At 50.7% G+C, this 25,955-nt stretch overlaps 1 protein-coding gene across 3 annotated transcripts in view; it reads left to right on the forward strand.

Annotated features, from left to right (window-relative positions):
• LOC119393311 (zinc finger E-box-binding homeobox 1) overlaps window positions 1-25,955 on the forward strand; it is a 604,428-nt gene that overhangs the window by 417,611 nt on the left and 160,862 nt on the right. For all 3 annotated transcript variants that reach the window (XM_049416198.1, XM_049416199.1, XM_049416200.1), the window contains exons 2-3: window positions 20,649-21,048; window positions 22,813-23,012. In XM_049416198.1, coding sequence (XP_049272155.1) covers window positions 20,649-21,048; window positions 22,813-23,012 — 600 coding nt within the window. The remainder of the gene's footprint in view (window positions 1-20,648; window positions 21,049-22,812; window positions 23,013-25,955) is intronic.

Genomic DNA, 25,955 nt, shown 5'->3' on the forward strand with positions numbered 1-25,955 from the left:
AACACTATCGTGCTCGACTTCGCACACGAGTTACACGTGCAGGCACCTCAATGGGCGCATAACAGAAGCTCCGTTCGTCGTCCCAAAGTACCGCGGCCATCCGAGACGTTGTTGACGGCAGCGGAGACCGGTGCGTCTTCGCGCGTCCGGTCGCTCTTCCCGCACCGTCGTGCTGTCCCTGCGCCTTCCTCTCTCCTCCAGTCCACCGGCTTCGCAGTGTAGGGGGGTGAGACGGGACGGCGACGCGAGAGAGACAAAAGCAGAGTCGCTCTCCCTAATCTAATAAAAAGCCTTTCAGGCTAAGTGTGTCTGTTTCTCTTACTGGCCATCCTCGCGAGCCAGCTATAGCGTTCTCCCCTGCGCCGGCTGCTGCCGTGCGCATTTAATTGATCGTAATTCGATTGTGGGGTGGGACCGCACAATGGGAAAACTCAGCGAAAGAAAGCGGTATCGCCCGGCGACCAGTGCAGCGGCAGTAATCCACTCCCTCCCTTTGCCCTTCTCCACTTTGCCCGCTCTTGCAGTCTCCTAGTCTTCCATCCTGCTCGGACGCGTCGCGTAGCTTCGGAGAATGCCGCGTTTCTACGGGCACGCGTGCGAGCGCGGGAGAGCACTTCTGTGTGTGCGCGCTGCGCTTCCGCAATCCGCTGCCGTCACGCGGCCATCGCTTCCCTCTGCTTCCTTCAGCGCTGCTTGGCCCAGTGTCGAAAAGACCTTCGTGAGGAGGGTGGAGACGTTCACGCTCTACCAAGGCGGCTCTTGCGAGGTCGTGCGCGCCGCCTTGACCAGCGTCTCGATACACGGGCTTTTAGTACGCCCGCACGGGATACTGTCACGAAACCGTTCTCCCGGGGACTCGGCTCCTACACCATGGGTTCTCTTTCTTCTGGGGCCACTTTTCCACCATCCACCGCAAGGCTACGCTCTTGTTCTCCGTACATTCTGATTTATATCGGTGGTGCTCGATGTTTTCTTTGATTGTAATAGAAATTTCACCTGTAAATCATTCGCATTTCAAAGGTTCGACAACATGTCGCAGCGATGTTGTTTCCGTAACATGCAGTTACCACCGTGCGAGTGATGCCATACAGTTGCGCAATTACCTTTATTGTAAGTTTAAGGTGCGCGTACGAGCTATCATGTCGTGTTCTTTAGTGTCATGGCGTAGCCACATGTTAAATAGTCGAATAATCCAGCACTCAGTGCGAGGTCAATTATTCGAGAGAGTTAATTCAGGAAGCTTTCTTTACAAGAGTGTGCCAGATTTCTCTCAGATTAGTCAAGCAAATAACGGTACACGATCGAGTTTCTACTAAGCACTAACTATACTATTAGACAGGCACAGTACTCTCGCTGCTTTTGCTCATCGTTGCGAAAGCGATTCCACACCCTGGCTTTCTAAAAGCTGCTACCGGAGCTAATTTACTGGTGGCGTGCAATCGAGAAACGTGAAACCCTTGACGAGCACATCCTGCCTCAGCGTCTTCACCCATGTCTCTTGCATGACTTGCTCGCAATCGTCTGATAATTGTATTCGTAAGTAGTCTGGCCAGCTACCAGATATTCGTGTTTAAAAAAAAGAAGGAAAGGGTAGCAGGGATTCAGGCCGAGGAGATCCATGCGTGGAGGAAGAAAACGGATGTCCTAGAAGAGCAGTTAGACCACGTGAACGCGGCAGTCATCAAGAGCTGGCCTGCCACCCCTGTGACCCTTTCTCTAATAGCCACGACCACCACCACCGCGTGGTGACCGTTAAAGAAAGGAATCACGCTACGCGGCAGCGACCATAATCCCCCGCCTTTTGCAGTGTGCATGAAGCGCGCGCCCTTATTCGCTTCGCTTGCGTCCGGCAGCGTCGTCGTCGTCATCTGACGCTAAACACAGCAGCGCAAGCTGCGCCCAGCATCAGGAAAGAAGGGTGCTTCGGGAAGGGGGCTCATCCGTCTTCGGCCGTAATTATCCGTGCCGGCCGAATGTTGTCTTAACTCGCGCTCGCTGTTTGACTGTTGTTCTCGAAGAATCCCCCTTCTGCTTGCGCACGCTGAAATGGCGCTTTTAAGGAGATGGCGCGAGAAGGGGACTGCTGCTCGGTATGCATCGGAGGCCGCTCAACTTTCTAAGTCGTGCGAATCGTCATCAGCGCCGGACGTGCCGATTAGCGTGCGTTTGTCTTCTTGAAAAGCGCCACTGACCCCCGCAGCCGCTTATACTTTACGCGCTGCCGCGTCGCCAGTGCTGATGTTACACGCTCGGATTGCGTGACGTTTGCTCTCTTTCTCTCCCTCTCTCTCTCCTTTGCCGGGTGGATGCGCGCACCAAGACGAGAGGAGGACTGTGGCGAGGATGTGGGGAAGGGGAGACTGAGGGGAATCAGTGAGATTTTAGGAACTGCAGGCGATTTGCCTGCAGTCGAAGAGCTATACACATGCAGTTCTGCCCTCCTCACTTCCTTCTCGCCGGTCGGCCAGCTCTCCGGTCTCTACGATGCCATCACTGCAGTTTCGCGACATTTTTGTTTCTTCGGAACTATTAAGAAGGGTAAGGAGAGAGCGAACACAAAGTACGAGAAGGCGTGACCATTGTTACGTGCATGATTCCTCTTGTTCTTTCTTACGCTATCGCTTTGGCTTGCGCGTTATGCGCGTCGCACATTTAATGCAGCTTTAGATATATAATGCTCCATAATGGTCCCAGTGAAACCACCGCAACTGCGGGATGCGCGTGGTGCTTGTTGCGCGTGGTTCAGACTCGCGTAATGAGGTTATGTACATATATAGGAAGGTTACGTGCGTATGCTGGTGGCTGCACTATTCTTTGAATGAGCGCAGACCGTTAAGCACGGCTAGATTCGTGACGCCATCTTCGTGAGTAGTATATATGTTACAGACCAGCATTCTCATGATTCTACACAAAGCCTTTCTCGTACTTTGTCGCTTTCAAGTTTTGTTTGCCTGTTCTCTTACAGAGTGGGCGCTCTAAATATACCCTAGTGAGACAGGTGGAGAAAGGGAGTTAGAGAGAAAAGGATAGAAGAGCAGGGAGGTTAAAACTGGTCACGCCCTGTTGGTTTGCCAACTCAGAAACCTTAAGGAAAGCTTTAAGTACATCAGCTCTCGGCCCATAAATTTCAAAAACAGAGACAGAAGAAGTGACTGGTGAGACCAGCCTTGTGAACTGGAAAATTGGGGGAAAACCGGGGAAATAATAAATCGCCGCGCATTCAAAGGCGCAACTTGGCCCGGTGGCGGTGATATTCTCCAGCTGGAAGCTAACGATCGCTCGTTCTCGCTTGGCTCCCCGGGCCGGTCAAAGAAATCTCCCCGGAGTCACACTGCGGGCAGAAATACTTTCTCCTCAAGGCGCATGAGACAAATCGGTAACCCTACGGACGTCGGTGCGCCATTGTTCGCCTTGCTCCCTTCATCGCTGATGGGGCACCCACCGTCCGGCACACAAAAGGGCGAGCGCCCCGGGCGGGAACCGCTGGGCCACCTTAAGAGGACGGGCCTGGAGGGCCGGCAATTAAGACCACCAGCTCCGGGCACCGTCTTTCCTTGCTCCGAGTGCCGACATTTGTCACTGCATACGCTCCGCGATTTCGATCCCACCCGCACGCACCACTCGCGGTGAAAAGGAATTGTGGGGAAGGTTTCACATGGAACTCTCTATTTTAGAACGTAATGCCGTGGCGCACGTGCATCAGATTCCCGAGCGGCTTTGATTTCGGAATAGTTTAAGAGGTGGACATTGAGTAGAAAAGGGACGACTGCAGCTTTAGAAGGTCATCAGATAAGTACCAGTAGAGATTTACTGCTATACATTACGCTTCTACCGCAATGAGACGTTTGAAGAGGTCAAGAAAGACACGCAAACGAAAGACGTGTGGCGAAGCCACCTTAAGGTTTCTGCGCAAGCTCGCAGATTTCATAGACTTTAACAGCATCCGATATGCCTTGCAGATGTTCCTCAGCGTTTGTTAACATACGACAGTATGACAGAGATGGAGAGTAAAAAAAAAAAAAAGAATGGTGGATGATAATGTGTGTATAGATAGCTCTCTAACGGTTAACCAGGTGCCACGTGATTAACGTATTTGCCATTATTTGCCTTTTTACCTCTCTCTCACTCACTCTCTCTCTCTCGCTTAAGGCGTAAAGCAAAGCAAAGTGCGCCCTCAAGGCAATGTTATAGCCGCATGGCTATAACAATGGGAAGCATAACGACAGATAGGTTAAATTATTACGGCGGCGTCGCGCACAACAATTCCCGATGCGTGCGCATTGATGCAGAGCTGGAACCATCGGTACAGTCCTACGTCTTGCGCAAGGAAACGGGTCTCTTCTAGTTGCACAAAAAGATGGTGCTGGAAGGAGAGGGATTTTCTAAGGGAAGGGAGCGATCGGTGCATAGGCGACGAGAGAACGGGCGTTTAAAAGAGAGAGGAGGTGGAACGCTGCAGTTGTGACGGCAGTAGAGGCAGCCAGTGGTCCTCTTAATGGGTCTCGCTCGCACGGTTTGTGCGCGCGTGCGCCTGGCCGCCGCCGTGCTGACTTCGAGCCCCTGTGCGGCTGCTGGCTGCGAAAACAATCAACGTCAGCGCCAGACCGCGCATAGATTACTCTTCATAGAAGGGTCTCCACGCGAGCAACGATCTCTGCTGCAGGCTCGTTCCCTTTCCATTACTTTTGAAAAACCGAAGCGGCGGCGGCGGCGGCCGAGTTTTGAAGTAGTTTCGGCCCCGTTTGCTCCAAATCATTCGCATACGTGGACGGCGAATCCATAACGCACGGGGTACGTGGAACGCCGCTGGTTTTGAGAGCGCTTGCCCGTGGGCGCAACGAGCGAGCCATTATAGTTTTTGACCTATGCCGGCGCGGCTGTAACTGCAGTGCCGGCCGCGGTCGAGATGGTTGAGTGGCCGCGATATTGTACGTGTACCTCCGTCACGTGCTCCGGTGGCATTATTCCTGGCGTCTTTCACGTGCTTTGAGGACAGATCCGCCCCTCGTTTTCTAACGCAGCCCACTCTCGAGTGCACGCCAATTTCACATACGTGTGTACGCGTTAAGCACTCACGTATACTGAACCTGCAGCGTATAGGACGCATGCTCTCGGACGGCTCGGTACAACTTGACAATGAAAATTTCGATAGCTCGAGATACCTTATGACTTGTTTGAGCAAGCAGGTTGTGTGAAACTGCACTGTTCTGATCGTCAGCTGAATAGTAATGCGTATTTAACGCGCCCCTCGCTTGTTTACAACATGCTGAAAGCAGAACGGTCATGGATGGCATCGTGTTTACAAAACTTCACGACAAACGCGAGAGCCTCACCGAGTACGTAGTCCACACGCTCCAACGGAACCTAACAAAGGCTGTTGGATAATTGTTACATGTGTCATATAGAGACCGTGATGAGAACGCGAATAATAGTGATATCAGAAAAAAATAGCGCGTAGTGTTTATGGAAGGATCACTGCCCTTGCCCGCACCTTTGAACTGCTTTTGAACTCAGTTTGCCTTTCGATGATTGCGGGCGAATGTCAGTCTCTAAGTTACAACAGCGTCGTCAAGCCAAATAGCGACATCAGTGCACCAAGGCCTAATAATAAAATAGGGAATAAAAAGGAGACCACGACGATGGTGTCGAAGTCTCGCCGCGTGACAAAACAACGGAGCTCCGTTGTCTGGGTGCCCACCGCCGGCTATGAGCCGCAACCACGGAAAAGCGCTTCTTTCCTAGAAGTCAGGCGCTACAGTAAACAAAGAAACGAGATCACGCATGCACACACTAAAGAATGCTTGGATGAGAAGGGGAGGGGAGAGTAAAGATGGTGTCTTCGACTGTAGCAGCAGCAGCGTCCGCGTGGTTGTCAACGCCGGCACGCGTAATTCATCTGCGCGTAGCCGGGCGGCGGCCATGAATCAAAGCGTCGATAGCGTCGATCTATCACGCAGACAACGGCGCGGTGAAGTCCTCGGGACCGGAGTCGGGAATCCATCATCGCGCGCTGGCCCGCCGAGGTAATCGAGTTAGAGCCACGGCGGCAAGAGGCAACGCAAGCGGTACCGGGCGGGGTCTCGCTTCGCTGCTGAGTTCCCGCAACCACCGTTGCGCAGGGCGAGCAGGCACAGCAACGGCCGCCAATGAGACCGTTCCTCGTCCGCGGCGGCATCAACGGTGCGTCTATCCACACGACCCACCCCCGCGTAAGCGTGATTCTCGTGCGATGTTTTGGGGCAATCTTCCAGGATGGGGCTCCCCGTATCCCTACACCCTCTCCTTTTTTTTTATCCCCGTCCTCTCCTGTGCCGAGTTCGCGCATCTTCTTCCACCACCGTGTACCAGGCACTCGTCGTATAAGGGCGACGTAACAAATAGCGTCCCCGAGGCACCCCGTCCGTACCCGCCCTGGAGCCCAGTATGTATAGCTCGTCTCTTGCAGTGCTCCCCTTTTGTCTTGTCGGGAATTTCTGTTTTTGCGGTAGTGCGTACGCCGGTGTAAACATCAGCCTATGCAGGCGGTTGCTACGTAGTATACGATGCATCGGCTGCACCCTCGTCGCCACGTCCGTAAACCCATCCTCGGTTGTATAACTGCCTTACCGACGCCTGCTGGAGGAAGTGACACTTTCCCGTCATCCCAGGCAGGGTTGGGAAACGAACGTATTTTCAGCCGTGGTCGTCGACGTCGCTGTGTCTGAAAACAAGGGGGAAAGTGAAAATAAGCGCTAACTTTCGGCGTTGTCTTCGAGGGTCACAATGCACGTCGCTTGCACTTCAAATTCTCGGAACCAATACGGGAAAACGAAACGTGTTGGTATACACACGTCTCTGAAAGGTTGCGGGCGAATTCCCGAGTATCTCTGGCAAGCCGCAAATAACAGTAACTCCGTGTCAATGTTAGGAAAATGTATTGGAGTTTGCTTGACTCGTTTGTAGGTCTACCTTAGCTCCATTGCGGTGTACAGAAAATGCTGCGTCCATATGTTGTCTACACATTCGTATACAACGCACTACGTTGCAAGAAAAAAGAAAGCGCGTTAGCTTTCAAAATGTCCCTGGAAGTATTTACGAGTAAAACAAGACCAAGTGCCGAGCGAAATGAAGCAGGGTGCGCTTCCGTATGTTGTGCTCAACGTTTCGTCTGGATGAAAACACCGAAATAAATAGTTTTCAAGGCAGTTTCAGGGCACCTAGCAAAAAAAGACAAGTGTAAACTGCTGTTAACTGTACGGCAGAAAGCATCAACTGATATCAAGCCCTTACATGTCCACCTTGCACCGGTGTATGATGCTACGGTAGGCAACAAATATTGCTTGATAGTCTTCATTCCATTTTCACAACGTTTGCCTCGGCTTCCAAGCATGAAGAGAAAAAGAAACAAAAACATAAGCGCTGCTTTATAAGCAAAGCACAAAGCTTAGGTTTAGTTCGGCTTTCCATCATTTCCCCTAATTCTTTCACATACCGCCGACGCAGCTTTGCGCACTACGCCACGTATTGGCAGAAGCCAGGTCATTGTTCGCACAAACCTGCACTCCTTTAATGAGACGAGGTGGAGAGAAAACGCCTCGCTCTGCGCACCGCCACCATTCGCTGCCCCCCCCCCCCCCCCCCCGCGCGCCTTATCGCCGCCTCCGTATCGCGGGTACAAGCCGCAGTCTATCCTTGTCATACGCTTGTTGCTCTCCGAATACGAAGTATAGCCATTGGTTTTACGACCGACAGCTACGCCACTGCCACGAGTCCGGTGTCAGGATATTGACGGCACCTTATCCGATGGACCGATCTTCAAAGAGGCCCTCAACGCGGACTCTAAGCGGGGGTCAGACGGGCAGTGAATGGATCCTTCCTTCCCCCGACGGCCTCCTTCAGACCCATATATACCTCTCCCGTTATATATATATCGGAACAAATCCGACCGGTGGAATCCTGTCGCGTGCCAGACGCCCGTGAGAAGCAGCATGACAGAGTAGGGTACAGCCGTTCGAAACCCAAATCTCTCCATCGCGTCAAACTCCCCGCGGCAACTTTCTCTCTTTCTCTTTTACAGTGGCACCCTTCCCGAACCTCTACCTCGCGCCACCGACACACCGCTGGCGTTACGCCTGCGGAAGATATCTCGAACGCGAGCATTTTTATGGCCGATATACGCCACCGTCAACCGTCGGGGGTGGTGGACAACGCACCCGCGCAAGGCTCAGTTTTGGGTGTGGGGTGTTTCCCGAGAGCCGGAATGGATCCGGCCTTCAATTGACCTTTCCGGAGGCGCATACAAGCGCACCGCGCCAAGCCAAGCCGAAGTCATGCCGGTTGTGCAATGTGAGTCCTCCCCCCCACCCTCCTTTCTCACGTACCCGGTCTACTAAGCCAAAATGCCCTCTCCCCTCCAACCAATCGCCGTTCCTGGTAGAAATAAAAGTCTTATCTACCCTGCGCTTTCCGCGCAATTTCGAACCGTGCGCGGGAACGACACGACAGCCCGAGCTCGCAGTAGCAGAGGCTGTCCTCCTCACCCCCCCTTCGCTTCTTTCTTTACGCGGACAACACTGTCGAACAGATCCGAGCTTTAGTCCCCCCTGAATCTCGACCCCGCGTTTCCCCTTCCTCCATTCTCCTTTTTCCCCTTGCCTTTCTGACCACACAGTCGTTCTCTCGACGCGTACTACGCATAAGAAACGCCGTGTACAGATACAGAATTCTGGCATCCAGGGTATAACCCTGCAACCATAAGCCCCAATCTTTTCTTGCATGGGAGATAAGAACATGTCGTGCCCGTGGACCTGGCGGAAACCAATTTACATTGGAAATTGTCCTTATAGGCCGGTCGTATATGCCACGATTCTGCGCCTGGCTACGATGTGTGTTGTTACGGCGTTCCGTGGAGGATGCTCATTCCTTCGCGTTGAATGTTTCTTTTTTCTTTTCTTTAGGAGCTTCACGGCTGCTGTTATAGCCGGAAGCGGGACGCTCGCTGTGAACGATACGGATTTGTGCTCATCTGAACACCTCAGCGTTCAATTCTTAGATAGCCGCAATCTTCATTCATGTCCTTCTGAGCTGGCACATTGCAACTCTGCGCAGTAATGTGGCCGTTCTGTCGTTCGTCATCTTGTTCTCCGTTGTATGTCAAATATGTGGTACGAAAGAAGGCGAATTTTTTAGGGGCTCGTTTCTTTGTCAGACACAGTCAAATGAATCCAACAGATCAATTAGTCCAGGGAAAGTATTTAACTGTAGTGTGACAATTATGGCACAAATTGAAATAAATTAACATGGACGAGAAACAACCCTTTCCGTCGGTGGGATTCGAATTCACAACCTTCGAATTACGCGCCCTTTTCTCTAGCGCAATATTTCATGTCATCTCTAAGTTACGTGTCTCTTCACGTGCTGATACGCATTTGGGTGCACAGTTTTTGAGATAATTGCGTGTTATATCGGAACGCCGAAATAGTTGTTTTTTTTTTTCCTTCACTGTCACATTTGATGTGGAAGCCGAAGGCGTCCATTGTGGGAGATACACAAAATAAATAATTGTTATGCTCAAAATTCAGCAGCAAACTACATGCCCAGGACAAAATGCCGCTGGAAATTGGAGCTGCATAGAATGTGCGGTCTAGAGGAGAGGGTATGGAGACCCCCTAAGTTGGAATAAATAGTCTTCATTTTTTCCATATCTATATAGCTTAAGAAAGGATATGAGTGTTAACAAACTTGGTTATTCGTGCACTTTAACCTCTGGCAATTCACGGAGCTTAAAAATTACAGATTCTAATGAGCAACGGATGTTCCACTTTCAAAACTTTAACCATCGGTACGTTACGCGCATTTCTTTTCTTAAACCTAAATCGCATTCGCGCTCTGAAAATGTTCAGGAATATGACGTTTCACATTACCACCACCATGATTTCATTCTAAGCACAAAAAAAATATACTACAGAGACGAAGTCGTCACCGTTTCGCTTCCGTAAAAAAAGACGAAAAGAAAACAGCACAGCATCTGTTAAAATTCTTTTCCAACAAAGAAACAATCATTCTAGAAGCATAATGGTTCAACGAAAACCTTGAGACGGCAGCATCTATGCAACTGAAAGCCTGACCGCAATTAAGCCTTATTTCCCAAGGCTTTAGCTTTATCATGCCCATTGTTTCCTTTCCGGAGCTAGTGAGAAGAAAAATAGAAAAAAAAATGCTTCTTGCGTATTCCGCACACACCGGCTTTTCACGGTTGTCCGTTTCTTTTGTTTCTAGGAAGCATATACCCCCGCACTCACCGGTCTCGCATTCGGAACATTCATTTCCCGCTTTTCTTTCTCTTTTTTTTTTTGTTACGTTTCGCTCGAAATGGCACCGTAAGAAATTGTAGCGATGACGTGAAATATCACACTCAGCGTCGCGAGGAGAAATTACAGCACATTGTTTATTTTATTATCGTTGTTATTTCTTTCTGGACGTCGTTCCCACCGCGCGATACTAAACTTTTCTTGAATCTCAGCACCAGTCTGTGTAAGGCTCCCGCCCCCCCCCCCCCCTCGCTTTTATTTCTTATGTCTCGCGACGCAGGCCTGGTCGTTACAGGTCTAAGGCTAATCCTTCTGCACACGTAAGAACACGTATGCGCGTCGCTGTGGCCTTTTGCATTTGGATTTTTCCTCTGCCTGCCTCATCGACTTTGCTACGCCCTACAAGTTTTGCTTTCTTATAGTTTCTCGTCTGTTTTTCTTTATTTTTCGCCTCCTCTCGTTATGTTTCACGGCTCACGCTGTTGCTTTAACAGGGTGGTCCCTCTTAGCAGTACCGTTGAATGCAAGCTGCGGAATTTGCATGACTAAACGTTTTCCCGCGCCCGAGACAAGGGAGACGTGGAAAGAAAATGATAACAAGAGACAAAGAAAGAATTTCGGGAAAGGAATTGAGGCGCTGAGCGGCTAGACACGGCTCTAAGGAATGACGGGGGTGAAAAAAAAATACACGGGGCTAGTCTTGAGGATACGACGACATCGAGCTTAAGGAAAGCGAAACGAAGTCCTGAGAGCGGGGCCTCGTGGAGGCCTTACTATGATGTGAAGTGTGGGAAAGAGGAAGAAGCAATCAAAATCAGTGCGTACAGCGGAGCCGGCCAGAGCGAAAGCGAGAATTGGAGGGGCTCTGTAGCTAGATGCCGGTGAAGGCGCGGAAAATGTTTAAGAACAAGGTTTGCCGCTTTCGGCGCGCCTCGTTGAACACCTTACTAATCCTGTTGTTTCTTTGGCTTTGCCGCCGCTACGCCCGTCGCCGTCGTCTCCACTTTTAATGCCCCGACAATCACGACCTGCATTTTTTTTTACTTCACTCATCTACGGCTTCCGTCCGGTAATGCGGGAGGCTATACCGTAGTTCAACACGTTCTTTTGTTCTCTTCTCCTCTGCGCGTCAATTTCGGGCCTTCCTTGCAAGTGCGCAGCATAACCTTCCTCTCTTAATTTATACATTAGTTTCCTTTTTTCGATCTCGAACCGCTTGCTTGCGGCAAAAGCCGTTAAGCACCCTAGTCGTCTTGAGTTCGCCGCGAAAAGTAATCCTCGCGTCGTCTCAAACTTCCTGCCTCTTTTTTTTTTCTTCTTCGTTCTATCTATCCTTGCGATACAGAGGTGGCCTGCATAAAAGGATGGATGACAGCCTTAGTAATCGTCGTGCCTGCTGTTTCATGTTTCACCTAAGCTGTGTCCCTGGGTAGTACTGTACGCGTTTCGCCGAGTATGTAAAGGTGTTGTCATCAGACAGTTGTCATGTACTGCGCAGGGGCATAGCCAGAAATTTTTTTTCGGGGGGGGGGGGGGGGTTCAACCATACTATATGTATGTTCGTGTGTGCGTTTGTATGTGTGCGTGTATATATACGCAAGCAAAATTGCGAAATTTCGGGGGGGGGGGAGGTTTGAACCCCCCACCACCCCCCTTGGCTACGCCCCTGGTGCTGCGTGACACAATGCTTTACGTCTTTTCGATTACACATATCGTGGTAAGCAAATTACCATCGAAGTAAGGGAAGTAAGTTTATTCGCATATAAGCAGAGATGTTGTCCTGAGTTACGGCTTGTTGGGGCATTCTATCTGCCAAGGGAAAAGAGAGGAAAAGCAATAGTAAAAGACGGTGTTAAGATAAGGATGTGCCTATTTGCGAGTATATCGCGATCCGGCAACCAGGAAACTCTGTAATCCGCTTGTAACTCCATCTTTGCTGTTGGCATCACCAAGGAACCACTAGAAGGCCGAACAGGAACCCCGCGCATCAAGCCCATCAAGTTTTTCAGCATACTGTTGAGGTCTTTATTAGCTTATTTGAGCAAAAAGATTCACACGTCATCTTCCTGGAAGGCACGCAGAATGCAGAAGCTTATGTAGACTAAAGTTGCGAAACGTAAAACGCCTGCTCGCCAAGCACACGTGCGTTATCCTGTCGCTGTTGTTCCTTCTGTTGTCGCGCTGCATCTACGATATTCAGCATAAACCAACTCGCCCAAATCAAGCTCTTGTTGATGCGCTATCCCAACTCTACACTCTTAATCAGGTCCCGCTTAAAGTGCTAGGTATAACCAGGAAACCGGACATTTTTCGTCTGGTTTCCTGGATATAGCCACCATTTAACCAGGACCTGATTAAGAGTGTAAACACCCCAGCGCACATATGCACACCTAGCACGCGTGACTATTTTACACCTTAAATAGAAACAGTAAATGAGTTGATTTATGAACAAGCGCAACATTGCCTATCCCTGACACTTTGGAAGTTTCGATGATGCATAGACATAAAGATCTATTATCATGAGATCACGGCCTAATATTAAAATGTCTGAGCTGGTGCAAATGTACGGCGCTGCCTTGCTCGAAAAAGCGTATTTGTCTAGTTTCACATTAGTCTAATATTTAACAGACTCATTTAAAGTGCGCAATTCTTGTAGGACTAGTTTTTCGCTACCCCAAGGTGTTATTGAAAGGAGGGTCTTATGCCACGCAGGTAACTGATCCCTCATCATTTTGAGGAGCTGTTTGGGAAAAGCATACTTCACCTTGGCCACGGTAACAGCGAGGCGAAGCAAACTTTACAAAAGCCACTGGGTCGCACGAATTTTCTGGGTGTAGTTTTCATTCATTCATTCATTCATTCATTCATTCATTCATTCATTCATTCATTCATTCATTCATTCATTCATTCATTCGGTCGTTGATTCATTTGTTCATTCATTCATGTTTAGCTTGATTTGATAGACCATTTTTGATGCTTGTTATAAACTTGCTTTGAGCTGATATTTTGCTTTTTGGGACGATGAACACATCTGTGCGGTCAGGGTCGTGCGGCTTGCGAATATTGGATAGATGCTATATTCACGTAACAGAAACGTACACGCATAATTACCTTAATGCAGTATTTTGCCAGAGTGTCTTCACTTTCTGCAATACGCGTGTTTAATCAACGACAAGTTAGTAACTCTACAGTTGCCTCTACGATAGGTTTAAGGTCGAAAATTTTGCAATCCAATGAAAAGACGCCCGTCCCGGACACTGTTTCCAAACGTTGTCGCCACTTCGCCCTCCGAGGGCTCGCTAAGCGCGTACGCCTGCATCCGGGCAAAGTCGCGCGCGAATCCTTTGGAGCTCAGGTGCAGCCGGTCCGATTCGCGCTCGTAGGCGGCTCTGCTCTGCGGTGCAAACCTTAAGCAGGCTCCGAAGCGTGTTTCAATAAGGGCTCTGGCGGGCAGACGTCTTCAGGCGGCTTCGTTTACGCAGCGTCGCGGCTGGCGCGCCTTAGAGAAAGGTTCTCGTCTCTGAAGCCACTTAGCCCGGAATGTGGTCGCGCCGACCCGACGAAGCTGCAGAAGGCTCTATATACCGACTGACGAGGCGAGACGAAGGAATAGCTAAGGAACGGGGGTTGAGGGGAGCTGGAAAGGCCGGGGGCTCGGTATATTATACGTGCTCGCCGCCACGCTTTCTTACCATAGGCTGCGCGAGGCACATTGAGCGAGCGCGCGTGTGCGTGGAGCGGTGTTGGGATATTGGCCTCGAGGCCCACCACTGGAAACGCCGGCGCCACCGTCGGCGTGACGTGCTTGGCAGGATCACGTGGTCTCAGCGGCCGCGTCGGCTGCTTGTGGCGCACTGCCGCGTGCTTTGAAAACGAGTTTCAAGTCCCACATGCGCTGCGGCCTGTTCAAATTCGGAAGTTTTCTCTCATTTTCTACTCAATTGAAACCATTGTAATAGAGTGGCTGCCTCCGAAGGCGATGAACATGGGGCTCTACCACTCGGTGCCGCAGTGTCGCGCTTACGCAAAGGAGCCCAGTGTCAGTCTGCACTGGTAACCGCGGGACAAGAAACAGCGTGAAGCATGGGTTGTAAAGCTAAGAACCAGAAAGTAGCCATCCGCTACTAGTCTTGTGTGCAACAAGCACTTCCGCGACGAAGACTTTTGTTACTGCGTCGGGCCTGCGATGTTCGGTGAGTAGCAGACAGCGCGCACTGAGACGATGGCTCGCGCGCGCTTCCCGCCGGCAAATGATGCTTATCTGCCACAGGATGGTAAAAGCGCTACCTTTTACCACGTGCGATGCCATCTCAGAACCCTCCAATGCGACCTCTTGATCGTCGGCCCCGTGGTCAGCGTCCACAAAATCGGCTGCAGATGCGCAAGTCATTGTTTAGATACGTTGAATTAAAAAACGCACAGGGTCCCTTATGCATTAGTTAAAGATGACTAGCAGGCGAAAGCCATCTTCTTCTTGTGAGTAGTTGTACTGATTCTCCCGCGCCCCCCTCCAAAAGGGTTCTGCACCTAACGCGGTATTGCACGGCCTCCGTGACCGATCACGGAGGCAATGCAAAGCGACCATGACGTGTGAATACGTCATCATGTGACGTCACATAATGTGACGTCATAATGACGCTGCATATCTTGGCGATCTGTGACGTCATGATGACGTCATACGGTGACACCATCACGTGGCGATTATTTTTTGTATCACTCGTGTTGATGCCGCCGACGCGGGACGCCGACGGGCAACCTTCCCATTTGATGAGGCATGCATTGCTTCATAAATTTTGCATTGCCTCCGTGATCGGCCCACCGATGATCGGCCCACCGGCCAACCCCATGTATTTTCTTGGAGCCTCATTTATTTACGTGGGAAAGATAACGCCACCCGGACCACCTGTGTGGCGTTAGACACGACACTGCTGCCAAAATTGCTGGGGTACACGCCAAATAATTACTATCCTGTTTTGCGGCTGCTGGTTGCTGCAATACCTTCTATTTTATTCACCGCTATTTCAAGTTCATGTGGGTCCTAGTTCACAGCCGACGTTTGCAGAACAAGTCCGACAAACGTTACTGTATTTTCTTTCTTTTCCTAGATGTCGCATGCTACTACATGCTCGGTCTCGTAGACTGGTTCTCCTTCCACCAGCAATCGCGAAGTGGTGAAGCTTTGGTCTATGAATTTGTTGATGACAGAGAGCGGCAAGTTCAATGGAATGCAAACGGAACGATAATTAGGAGCATTAAAAAAAGGCGTCGCAATTTGCTCACGTTTTGTGTGAGCACCAAACGAAAGGAATGCGCTGAATAAAGAAACAGAAGCAGCGGCATTTGCCCGCTGAGAAGACCGATCAATACGCAGTGCGAGACAACTTGTCAAATGACATTGAAACGTACCCGAATTTAGACCGAAAAAGAAGAAAAAAAACACTCAATCGTCGGGACGGCAGATCACAAAGTTGTCATGCGCACCGAAACCGCAGTTGTAAGGAAATTGTTTTTCAACTACTCTGATAGCGTCCGCGCAACAGTAGGTTTGTTTACTCACAAATTCTCATATTTTGCGGCCTAAAGTTCACAGCGCGGTGCCAAAACGCGCTCGTAGCAAAAGCGAAACCATCAGTACGAACATACACGCAGACGCTCATACATGCAGAGGCACCGTCAGTCGTCGCGAACCCGTGCGATCGCTGGCTTGAGGCTTCTTTCTGTTATTCTCCGTTTGGTTATACAGGCAGTCTACTCTAACGAGATATTTCACACAGTTTGCACTCAGCGAGTGACTACCTTTTTCACGCAAGAAGCAGGTTTAGGGGTCTCCAACGCGGTGAGCGTGAAGCGGGTGCTCGGTTTTCTGCAAAGAGACAGCGACTGTAGACTATCTTGTGCTTTCAGTTCGTCGTAAATGATTATTCTGACAGTAAAGAACACAGTTCATTTCTAAAGTACTTACAGAAATGCCCTGGAGGGCTTCCGCGAGATGTTTTCGTAGAGCGCCGACAGCAAAACCCATGGGGAGCGCGCCGGCGGTATCCTGCCTAGCACGCAATCGAGGCGCGTCCGATAGAGGGCGACTCCGTAACTCCTCGAGGCCAATAGTGGAATAGCGAGGGGGAATCCTTTAATTTCCAGTCAGGTTGAATGAAGGCGATCCGGGTCCCAAGAATGCGCGGACCGTTAGTTAGGCCCACGCGCGGTCACCTTCTGCGCGCTTGGAAGATCATTCACGGGACTGCTCGTAGAGCGAGGCTGCTTCGGCGAGGTGGCGCTGTCCATATATTGTACTTGCACAATAGGTCAGCGGGTGCGAACGCGCCTCGAAAGACTGCAGTTTGCGCGAGTGGGCCAACCGGGCCCCCTTGACGAGAACGAGGCCGCACTCCTTGACGACTTTCGCGAGTGACGTTGTGCATTGTATGCTCAACGCCCTCGCTCACCTATAAACGGTGAAGAACGCGTCGGTTTCGAACATTTACTTAACCTCTTACAAAAGATAAAATTTAAAGGCGCTAACTTATCGTTTTTTTTTCTTTTTACTTTTGAAAATCATCTCTAATATAGTTTAAATTAAAGCTTCTAACGTCATTATTTTGTGTGCGCATATTGTGTATTGGGAAAGAGCACTGGAAAATGGCGGTGGTCGTATGCTAATTAGCTGAGTGGGCGCCTTTCTGTTTATAGGAGCAGTATGCCTAACTGTACATGACGTCATTTGACGGCCTTCAGCATTTTCCGCGAAATGTTTCACTGCAATGAATGCGACTCATCGCCTGCACTACAGCGTTCATTCGGCTTACTCATCTGTAAGCGTTTTCATATGCGCCTTCTACCCTATATATAGGCTCATCCAAGGTTCAGCCAACCGCGCAGGTCCCCTTTGCGTGCAATTGCATATGTGTGCTGAAAAAAACAAAAATGTTGGAGGAACGTTACTAGCACTGCGCAGTATGCTAGCAAAGAAAACGTTGTTAAGTAAAATTGTATGTCATCTTTGCAGAAGGTTCGACGAACGCTCTCCTACAGTTACACACGGGCATGCGTAAATACGACAGAGATTCCCTCCAAGGCTACTGCACCTCTGGTCTAATCATAAAGTGAAATGGCAGTGGACGGGCCGCTAAGCCCGACTGAAACAGCCTACAAACTTTGTCGCATCAGGGCCGGTAGCTGAGAGGACAGAAACCTGACGACAGTAAAGCAACATGGCAGGCAAGCGCTCCTTCCTCCGCAAATCCCCGGCAGGCAGCTTCTCGACATATCATCCTTTTGTGCGCCACTGTAAAGGGTCTCGCCACTGTCCAGTGAGTGAAAACTCGTGCGGCGGTAAAGACGAGCTTAGTATGAGCAACTGGCGCCGACGGCTCAGGCTTCTCCGTCCGACCAGAAACGGGCCGCTTGGTCTATCCTGCCTTCCACCGTCCTCGCTTAAGCCACGCGCTAGTGGAGGACAGCACTGGGCCGATGAAGGTGGCCGTGCTTCTTCTTCTGTCCGGGCCACGCGAGCCCGCGAGGTGGTGAAGAGCGCGCCTCGGACGCAACCAGTGAAGCGAGTCCCTTCTTCGGGCCAGGCCAGCGCCGGAAGAGTGCTATAGTCAGTCAGTTGGGACGCGGCGTGTGGAGCCGAACGAGCTTGAGCGCAGTCTGTAGGACGAAGAATAAGAGGAAGAAGAAGAAGGCGGCCGGACGGACGGACTTCTCCTCTCGCCGACTCAGTGGCCAGAGAATTATTGAACAGCTCGAAATGAAGGGGAGCGCGAGGGCCGCCTCTTCTCCGTTTCCGCTTCGAGTCGTCCCCCGTTCCTCAGCGTTCGTTCTGCCGGCCGCGCCTCGTCTTTTGCCAGTCGATGAGATTCGCTTTCTTCATTGTTTCCGCTGGATGAGCGATGCGACAGCTGCCAGCGCCAAGGCGCAAGCAGCAGCAGCAGCAGTTCACTCCCTACAGTTCCTCGCCTTCTTCGCCTCAGTGGCGCCGGATTTCTTTATAAAAGAATACGGAGGCGCCAGAGAGGAGGGAGAGAGAGAGGTTCGCTCGCGCTGGACATGAATGGAAGGAGAGGAGAACAAATAAACCGAAAGTACAAACGCACCTCCTTGTCTCCTCTCCGTGTTCTCTCTTGCGAGAAGACGGTTTCTTTAACTCCTTCCTCCGACTGTTTCTCTCCTAGTCTGACTTCGCGCGCGTGTGTTTCCTGTGCGTGCGGGGGAGCGGCATTACGGTGCGCGCGCGCGCTCTGTACTGTGTGCTTTGCTTTGTTACGTGATGCAGCGCTCGCTTTCGAGACGTCTCTTCCGCTTGCCTTCACCCCTGGATCTTTCCTCTCTCTCTCACCTCATCGCTGACGCCCGTTCTCGCAGCTTCAAACTCGAATGAAGCTGTACGGCACGCGCTGCCGCTTGCTTGAGTGTGTGCCTAGTACACCTTCGGCGAATGCAGCCCTTCCGGACATTTATCTCCCTCAAAAAATAAATAGAACACAATTAAATTCTGCGGAATAAAAATAAAGAAAGCGTATAAGAAACAATTGAGGGTTCGTGCGAACAGAAAAAGAAGAAAAAAAAGACGTGACGGGGTGAAAACGCAAAAGGGGGAGCGCTGACTTCTCGAAAAAGATTTGCTTTGGAAATTCGCGTTCGCTTATTGTCTTCGTCTGTGTCCGTTTCATGGATCATTTGGGGGCTTCGCGTATACATGTGCGCACGGTGCAGCCGTGTCTGCATCTTCTTCAGTCTCTTTCTTTTCTCTCTCTCCTCTACCTTATTCGCCCTTTCTCTTTGTGCTTCTAAACTTTTTTGTACCCTCCGTAGTTCTTTCTTTCTTTTCCATTCCTGTCTTGTTTGTCCCTCTCGCGCAGCAGGCTGCTCCGTGGTTTGATAACTCACCTTCTACTTGCTTTATTTAAGCGGGGTCGTCGTCACTCGCATCCCCCTCTTTCTTTTAAGTGACCTTTAGTTTTTTAACTCTAACTCAGTGACTCATGCAAGCGCGACAGGTAGTTGATACCTTTGTTCTCGCTTGTCCGGCTGACTCAAGAACATCGCCCTCACTTCTGAAGTTAGTGTCGCGCCTCCCTCTTTATTTTTTTTATCTTCTTCTTCTTCGGTATATTAACACACCTCTGTACTTCTTCTCTTCTTCTGTCTTCTCTTCTCTGTACTTCTGTCGCCTTTATCGCTCTGACAGCATAAAGAAACTACTCGCGGTATATCTTTCGTATATGTTTAATTAAAGCACTGAGCCTTGAATTCGCCGGCTTTGATTTTCGCACCCTAGGTTTGAGTTAGCACCTTCTGTTCTTTTTACGTTTATTTCTCAATGCTTGTCACGCGATTGACTCTACTTTTTAGTCTTCTCGCGTTAATAATTTCTTTTCCCTTTCCCTCCGGCATACACCGGGCTCTTGAAATTAAATCTGTGACTGCCGACCGTGTACCTCGTTTCACCGGTGCGATTTCTCGCTGTAACGCTTGAACGCCTCGTCGTTCGCGCTCGAATTGCGCTGTTAGGAGACACAGGCGACGATGGAAATATGTGGAAATAGTCCGGGAGAGCTTTGATATTAAGATATATACAAAAAAAGAAGAGGTGTGGGTTAGCACTTTTTTTATTGGAATTTGTTACCATTACCCTGCTGGCTTCGTACGTACGTTTTTCTTGAGAAGTAATAAGAACTGTAGTTACTATCGCAACCCATCAGAGCATCTGTATAGATCTGAACATTGCGTAAATCTTTGTCGATGTAAAAATGTCGCTGTGGTCTGTAATGACGATTGACTCGCTGACTTCTTTTTCATCGAAATATTCTACGTCTGAAAGGAAAAGAAAAACTCGGTGTACCTTATGCATTCGCGTAAGACGACTCGAAGGTTAACGCCATCCCGTGTGGCCTTATGTGGCACGTTACATCACGCGAACGTAGCTTTGCTTTTCTACCTTTTTTTTTAGCTACGCGGTCGAAGTGAACGCATAGCTCGTGCTTCATTTCAAGGTCATATTCGCAGATAAGACATATAATGGTTTCACCTTTAAAAAAAAGTAGTCGTAGACATGTCAATCTTGTTACTTGTTCATCTTTGGTTGAAGCAGCGCACACGCGACGAGGACGAAGAAATAGGAGCACAGGTCAGCGCCTGTCCTGTACTCCTATTTCTTCGTCCTCGTCCTGTGGGCGCTGCTTCAGCCAAAGATGAACGCCTACCAACTCGCTCAAGTTTCTATTCTTGTTACTTGTTTTTGCTGGTAAAATTGTTTGTTGTACATGTTCTGGTAGATCCCGAAACGCAATACTAAATTATCCAGTGTGTTTCTGTCGGGCGTCACTTTAAGCACACGCGCACCTTTTTGTTTCGCAGTGGAGCCGGACGGCATGGCCGAGGACGCCGATCAGGTGGATGCCTCGGCGGCCGCCTCGGCCGATTGCCCGCCGCCAGCTGCTCAGGGGGACGGGGGACTGCCTCCTTCGTCTTCGGCAAGCGCCAACCACGACTCCTCCTCGTCCTCCTCTGCGAGAGCGTTGAGCGGTCACGTCAAGCTGCTGCGGCCGGTCATGGTGCAGGCTTCGGTGGTGCCCGAGTCCCCCCCTTCTTCGCCGAACGTAGACGACGACGCGCCTCCACTGCAGATCGACGAAGACGCCCCGACACCGCCCAGCCCGCCTTCGACCTCGCCGCACCCGGCCAGCCCAAGTCCTCCCAGCGACCTGGTCGTCACCGCACGCCACGACGTCGTTTTAAGAGGCGGCAGCGTGTGGAGGTAAGTTCCTCCAAGCTATTAAAGGGCCTCTAAACAACCTCTGAGAATGCAAAAAATCGAGCGCGTTATTCTCTCATGGCGTTTCCCCATAGGCGTGCGCAGGGTTCACCATCAGGAGGGGGCAAAGGTTCATCGCAGCGCCCCCCCCCCCACCCTACTAAGTCAATGTATGGGGCAGATTTTGTGCCCCCCCCCCTCTTAGGTGACTAGAAGGGTCAATGTACGGGGCAGATTTTTCGCCCCCCTCTTAGGTGATTAGGGGGGGCGGCCGCCCCCCCTGCCCCCCAGTGCGCACGCCTATGCGTTTCCCGTCTTCTCGGCACAATTCGTGACGTCAACAGTCTGTTCACGTGACGTATTGAGGAAATAAGCTCTCCATTGGATCATATACGATAGATATCAGTTGTGAGTCGTCTCCTATTCTGCATTGTCATGCAGTCGCACGCCCGTTATGCCTCGTCTCGCATGACATCGTGCGCCATCAACTGATTTGACTTTGTTTTTTGGATTTTTGACTGCGCGAGCGGAGATAACATCCACGTGTTTTATGAAGAAATAAGTGGCGAGGAGGATATAGCGCCTGTAGGAAAGGTAATGATGGCGAGAAAGAAACTACTCTCCGTGACACACGAAATACGAGCGCGTAACTCTCCCGTCCTTGAAATCCGAGTGGTTTAGGGGCCCTCTAACCCATCCACAATACAATAGCGAGCACGTACCCCCTGGAAGCGTGTAGTTCGAAGCTGGTACGAGCAATGGCGGGTCGGTGGAACAAGATAAGTCAGAGACCTTAGGAGTACTGATTGGGCGAAAAAAGCAAGAAGCACGTGGATTTCGGGCCCATATATAGGCCTGTGTACCTTTATACTGTAGGGATAAATGTTTCCATAACACACACATTCACTCCGAACGAGACAGAAGTTCGGGAGGAGATGGATTTTTGTAGCGATGAAAGCTCGCAGAACCAGGAATGGCGCTGGACCCATAACGTTAACTCTGTCGTCAAGATTCCCTGTTCGATTAGTTTTAATACATCCATTCTGATGCATCCATGAAGATGCCGACAGCACATGATTGCGAGACTTTCATATCGGAATCGTCACCGGTTGTGACTCGAGCGCACTTACTACTTAGAAGGTGCACTGTCATTCCCGTTCATCGCGAACTGTGTATCGTCATGAACCAACTAGACCAACTGTCTATAGTCGGTTTCAGCCTAAGAATAAATACAATCTCCGCCTCCAAAACTGTGGCGCGCCTGCCATTCGTCTGTGCAAAAGGATCGTGCTAGGTGCTTTCCGTTCTAACCATGAGTACTTTTTCGCTGCTAATGGAAGTACTACGCACATTAATAATTAGCAGTTCGTCGTCCCTACTTAAAATATTACGTTTCCCCGAGCAGTGATGTTGGAATGTTTGCTGAAATTGGCCAGGAAGTCGAAGTTCTTCGAACAAAAACCAGCGGCACGAACATATGTCTGTGCGGAAAATCACCTACCTGAAATACGCATAAGGTGCTTGGCGTCACGAAGATGAGCAAATACAATTAGATGGGGCATCTGTGCAAATTTTTTTTTTTTTGGGATGGACAGCCACTTTCTCGAGCCTCGGTGGAGTGCCAACCGGAGGTACACTGCAGGCTATGGGGGTCAGAATATTGAGCGAAGCGATTTGTAAACGCTGACAGGGAAGAGTCCGCGCGAGTCCCAGCTCGTCTTATAGTCGTGTTGACGGCGTTCCGCCTTTTTTTTTTTTTCACTGCAGAGACCACAATGTCGAAGGCATCGCCAACGACAACAGGAACAACGGCAATCAACGAAAGGAACGTCGCAGATCGGGCGAGCCGCCATCCGATGCGGAAGAAGCCAGGATCCGCGAGTACTTGTGTCGCAGTGACACGGCCGTCATCTACCCGGAGCCCGTAGAGGCTGCCAGCGCTCCAGCCGTCGCTGCACAACAACAAGGTACTGGGGCGCTACAGTGGCATTCTCTGAGGCATCTCTGTTATTGCTTCCACTTGTCCACGGGAGCGAGCTGTTCTAAACGATTAGTCTTGATGAAGGAGACAAAAAGAAAAAAAAGAAACTGCGAATTATTCAGTGTAATATACATATTTCTTTTCTTCTTACAAGGAGAGTACGTTAAGTATACGCAAAAAGCAACTGTTACGCTGGTTTGAAAAAACTAGACAGAAGTCACGTCACGTGCCAGTAATTGGTCACCATTGGCCGAAAGAATCGCAGGGACTTCATATACTGTAGACTAACATTCCACTCTCAACACTCAATTCAGACGTCAGTCTCGATATTATATCAATAAGAAACGAAAAAAAAAAAGAAACAACGCACTTGTGAATAAGCCTATGGTGAATGTAATGGGGGAAGAAAAAAAACGCCAGGCCTGCGCTGAAACCGCAGCACAGTCACAGCGAAAGCTGGAAGAGCAGCGTTTCTAGAGCCCGTTAAGCTCTCTTGGGGCTACAATAGAAGTACACTAGAAAGGTACCCACTACGCCATAAATCACAATTTTTGTGAAGTTGGGAAGCACCTACTAAGCCATTATTCGTCATTCTGCGGAGAAGCGAGGCACCAGCTACACGTCTGTAAGGCATTATGTGCACTTTGTTGACGCGACGACTGATGACGATGAAGAATTATGGCTCAGCCCTTTGTAATGGGTTGGATTCTTTAAACGGCCCACCAATTATGTAATTTGCATTGGGTGACGCCCGGTCGCTATTTCCCTCTCCCGTCATGCTGTATAACATACGTTGACGTGGGAGAGAGACGGGGGGGGGGGGGGGGGGGGGGGGCTAAGAACTTTACTGAGACCCCCGAGGAAATGGATCATGCGCTTATGGGCTTCTTTGGCAACCAATACAAGTGCACTTGCGAGGAACCCAATATGCTATAAATCATTGTAATTTTTGAGAAGTAGGGCAGCAGGTACTGTGCCATTTTTCGTCATTCTACGGAGAGCGTTGGTACCTGCTATACGCATGTAAGGCATTATGTGCACTTTGTTGATGCTGTGCCTGATGACGATGAAGAATTATGGCAGATTCCTTTGTAATGGGTTGGAAGCATTCAACAACCTACTCGTTGCGCAATTCGCATTGTGTGACGCCTGGTTACAGAATTCGCGTTGTGCGACGCTTGGTGCTTATTTTACTCTTCTACCACGCTATATTGCATATCCTAATGTGGTTCCTTCCCGACATGAAGCCTGTATAGGACCTTTATGCAAAGCTGTTTCAAGCACCGGCATGGCTCAGAGGTTGAATACTGGGCTCCCACGCAGAGGGCCCAGGTTCGAACCTCGTTCCATCCTGGAATTTTTTTCTTATTTCGTTTTTTTTTTCTTATTTCGAGCGATACTGGTTACGGACACCGGCGGCGGCGGCCGCGGCGGCGGACAACTACGGCGCCAAAAACGGCCGGTGAAATGATCTCATAACAGCTTTCGCTTTAAAAGAAAGAGAGGTTGCATAGAGGAACCCAGACGTGGCGTTCAACAAATTCCTCCCGTCCAAACCCAAACACCGGCAGCACTCGACCGTCGCACCGGTCCTCTCCGCTTCCGGCAAAGCGGCCGTCGCCGCTTGCTCTTCACCTCGTAAAGCATGACAAGTGGAACGGGTCCCCGCGTGCGGCCAGCCATTGACGCACACGTGCAGACTAGTAGACCGCTCTCTACTGCCACATCGCTGCCTGTCTGTCGGGTACGGGGGATGTATACAGTAAATCAGGGGCTGCCTGCAGAAAGTGTGGCATCGGCGTCGGCAAAGCGTGGGAGTGGTGGCTGTGGTCGCAGCACACAGGGGCAGCATTGATGGCCGCCTATGGAGGTGACGATAGCACGAGATGTGCGCGCACAATAGCCTCGTTTTTGTCACGTGACCGGACGCGCGTGACCGTGGTAGTAAGTAACGAGCGCGGCGCTGGGGACGGACGTCAGCGGCAACCATCGAGTGCTGTGCAGGCGGGCGCAGACGTGCTTCATGCACCGCAGCGCGCAAGGCATAGCGGAGACATCGCGCGTTCCTCATCCGGTCGCTGCGGCCTCTCCTCAGCGCTACGTGCAGCCTACGTACAAGGGACGCGGCTTTCTGAGAGACCACCCCCGTAGATTCACGCTTTCTGTGTGACTCCGTCTTGCGAGAGGAAAACGGGCACGCGCAGTGTTAAACGCGTACAAGAACCGCACCGTGCAACGCATAAGGTTGTCTCTACTCATCAACCCCGCCTCCCCCCTTTTCCAGAGGTGTAGCCCTCCCCCTTTCCCCTCTTTGAAGCGGAGCGTGCGTCTCCCAAAATGCGGCGCTTCCGCTTCCGTTGACTGCGACTTCCGGGCCGTTATTACGGCACGCGAGCGCGTTGCTCACCCTGCGCCACCGTTGACGTGACGCCGCGGCGACTCGCACCGCCGCGTTCGCTCGTTACCTCGCGTATAGAATATGGCCCCACTCCCTTTCTCTCGCTTCTTCCAGCGCTTGTCGTGGTGTCCTCCGGAGCACCGATTTATGCCCCTCTCTTTGGAGGAGACGCGAGCAGCCAGAATTAATTAGAGCTCCCTCTGAAGTGGGTACGAGCAGCATGGGGGAAGCGGGACCCTCTCCTGTTGTATGACGCCGTCACCTCGTTTTTACCTTCTAGGCGAGAGAACGCCGACCAACCTCATCTTTCTCTTTCCCTTCGGCGTTCTCGTTCTCGCAAGTTCCTCTCCGTCCCGCACTTCAACAACGTCATGAACCCTGTGGCAAATGGATGGCTAACAAGGGGGCCCTCACAGCATGCGCCATAGCCGGATGGAACGAATTGAACAGAAAGAAAAGAGAGAGAGCGAGTCCCGGTCGGCGGGAAGTGATCTCAGTCCCCCTACGTTGCGAAAAACTTCTCCCCGCATC

This window comes from Rhipicephalus sanguineus, chromosome 5, assembly GCF_013339695.2.
Source record: "Rhipicephalus sanguineus isolate Rsan-2018 chromosome 5, BIME_Rsan_1.4, whole genome shotgun sequence".
In the NCBI taxonomy this organism is placed as follows: Eukaryota; Metazoa; Arthropoda; class Arachnida; order Ixodida; family Ixodidae; genus Rhipicephalus; species Rhipicephalus sanguineus.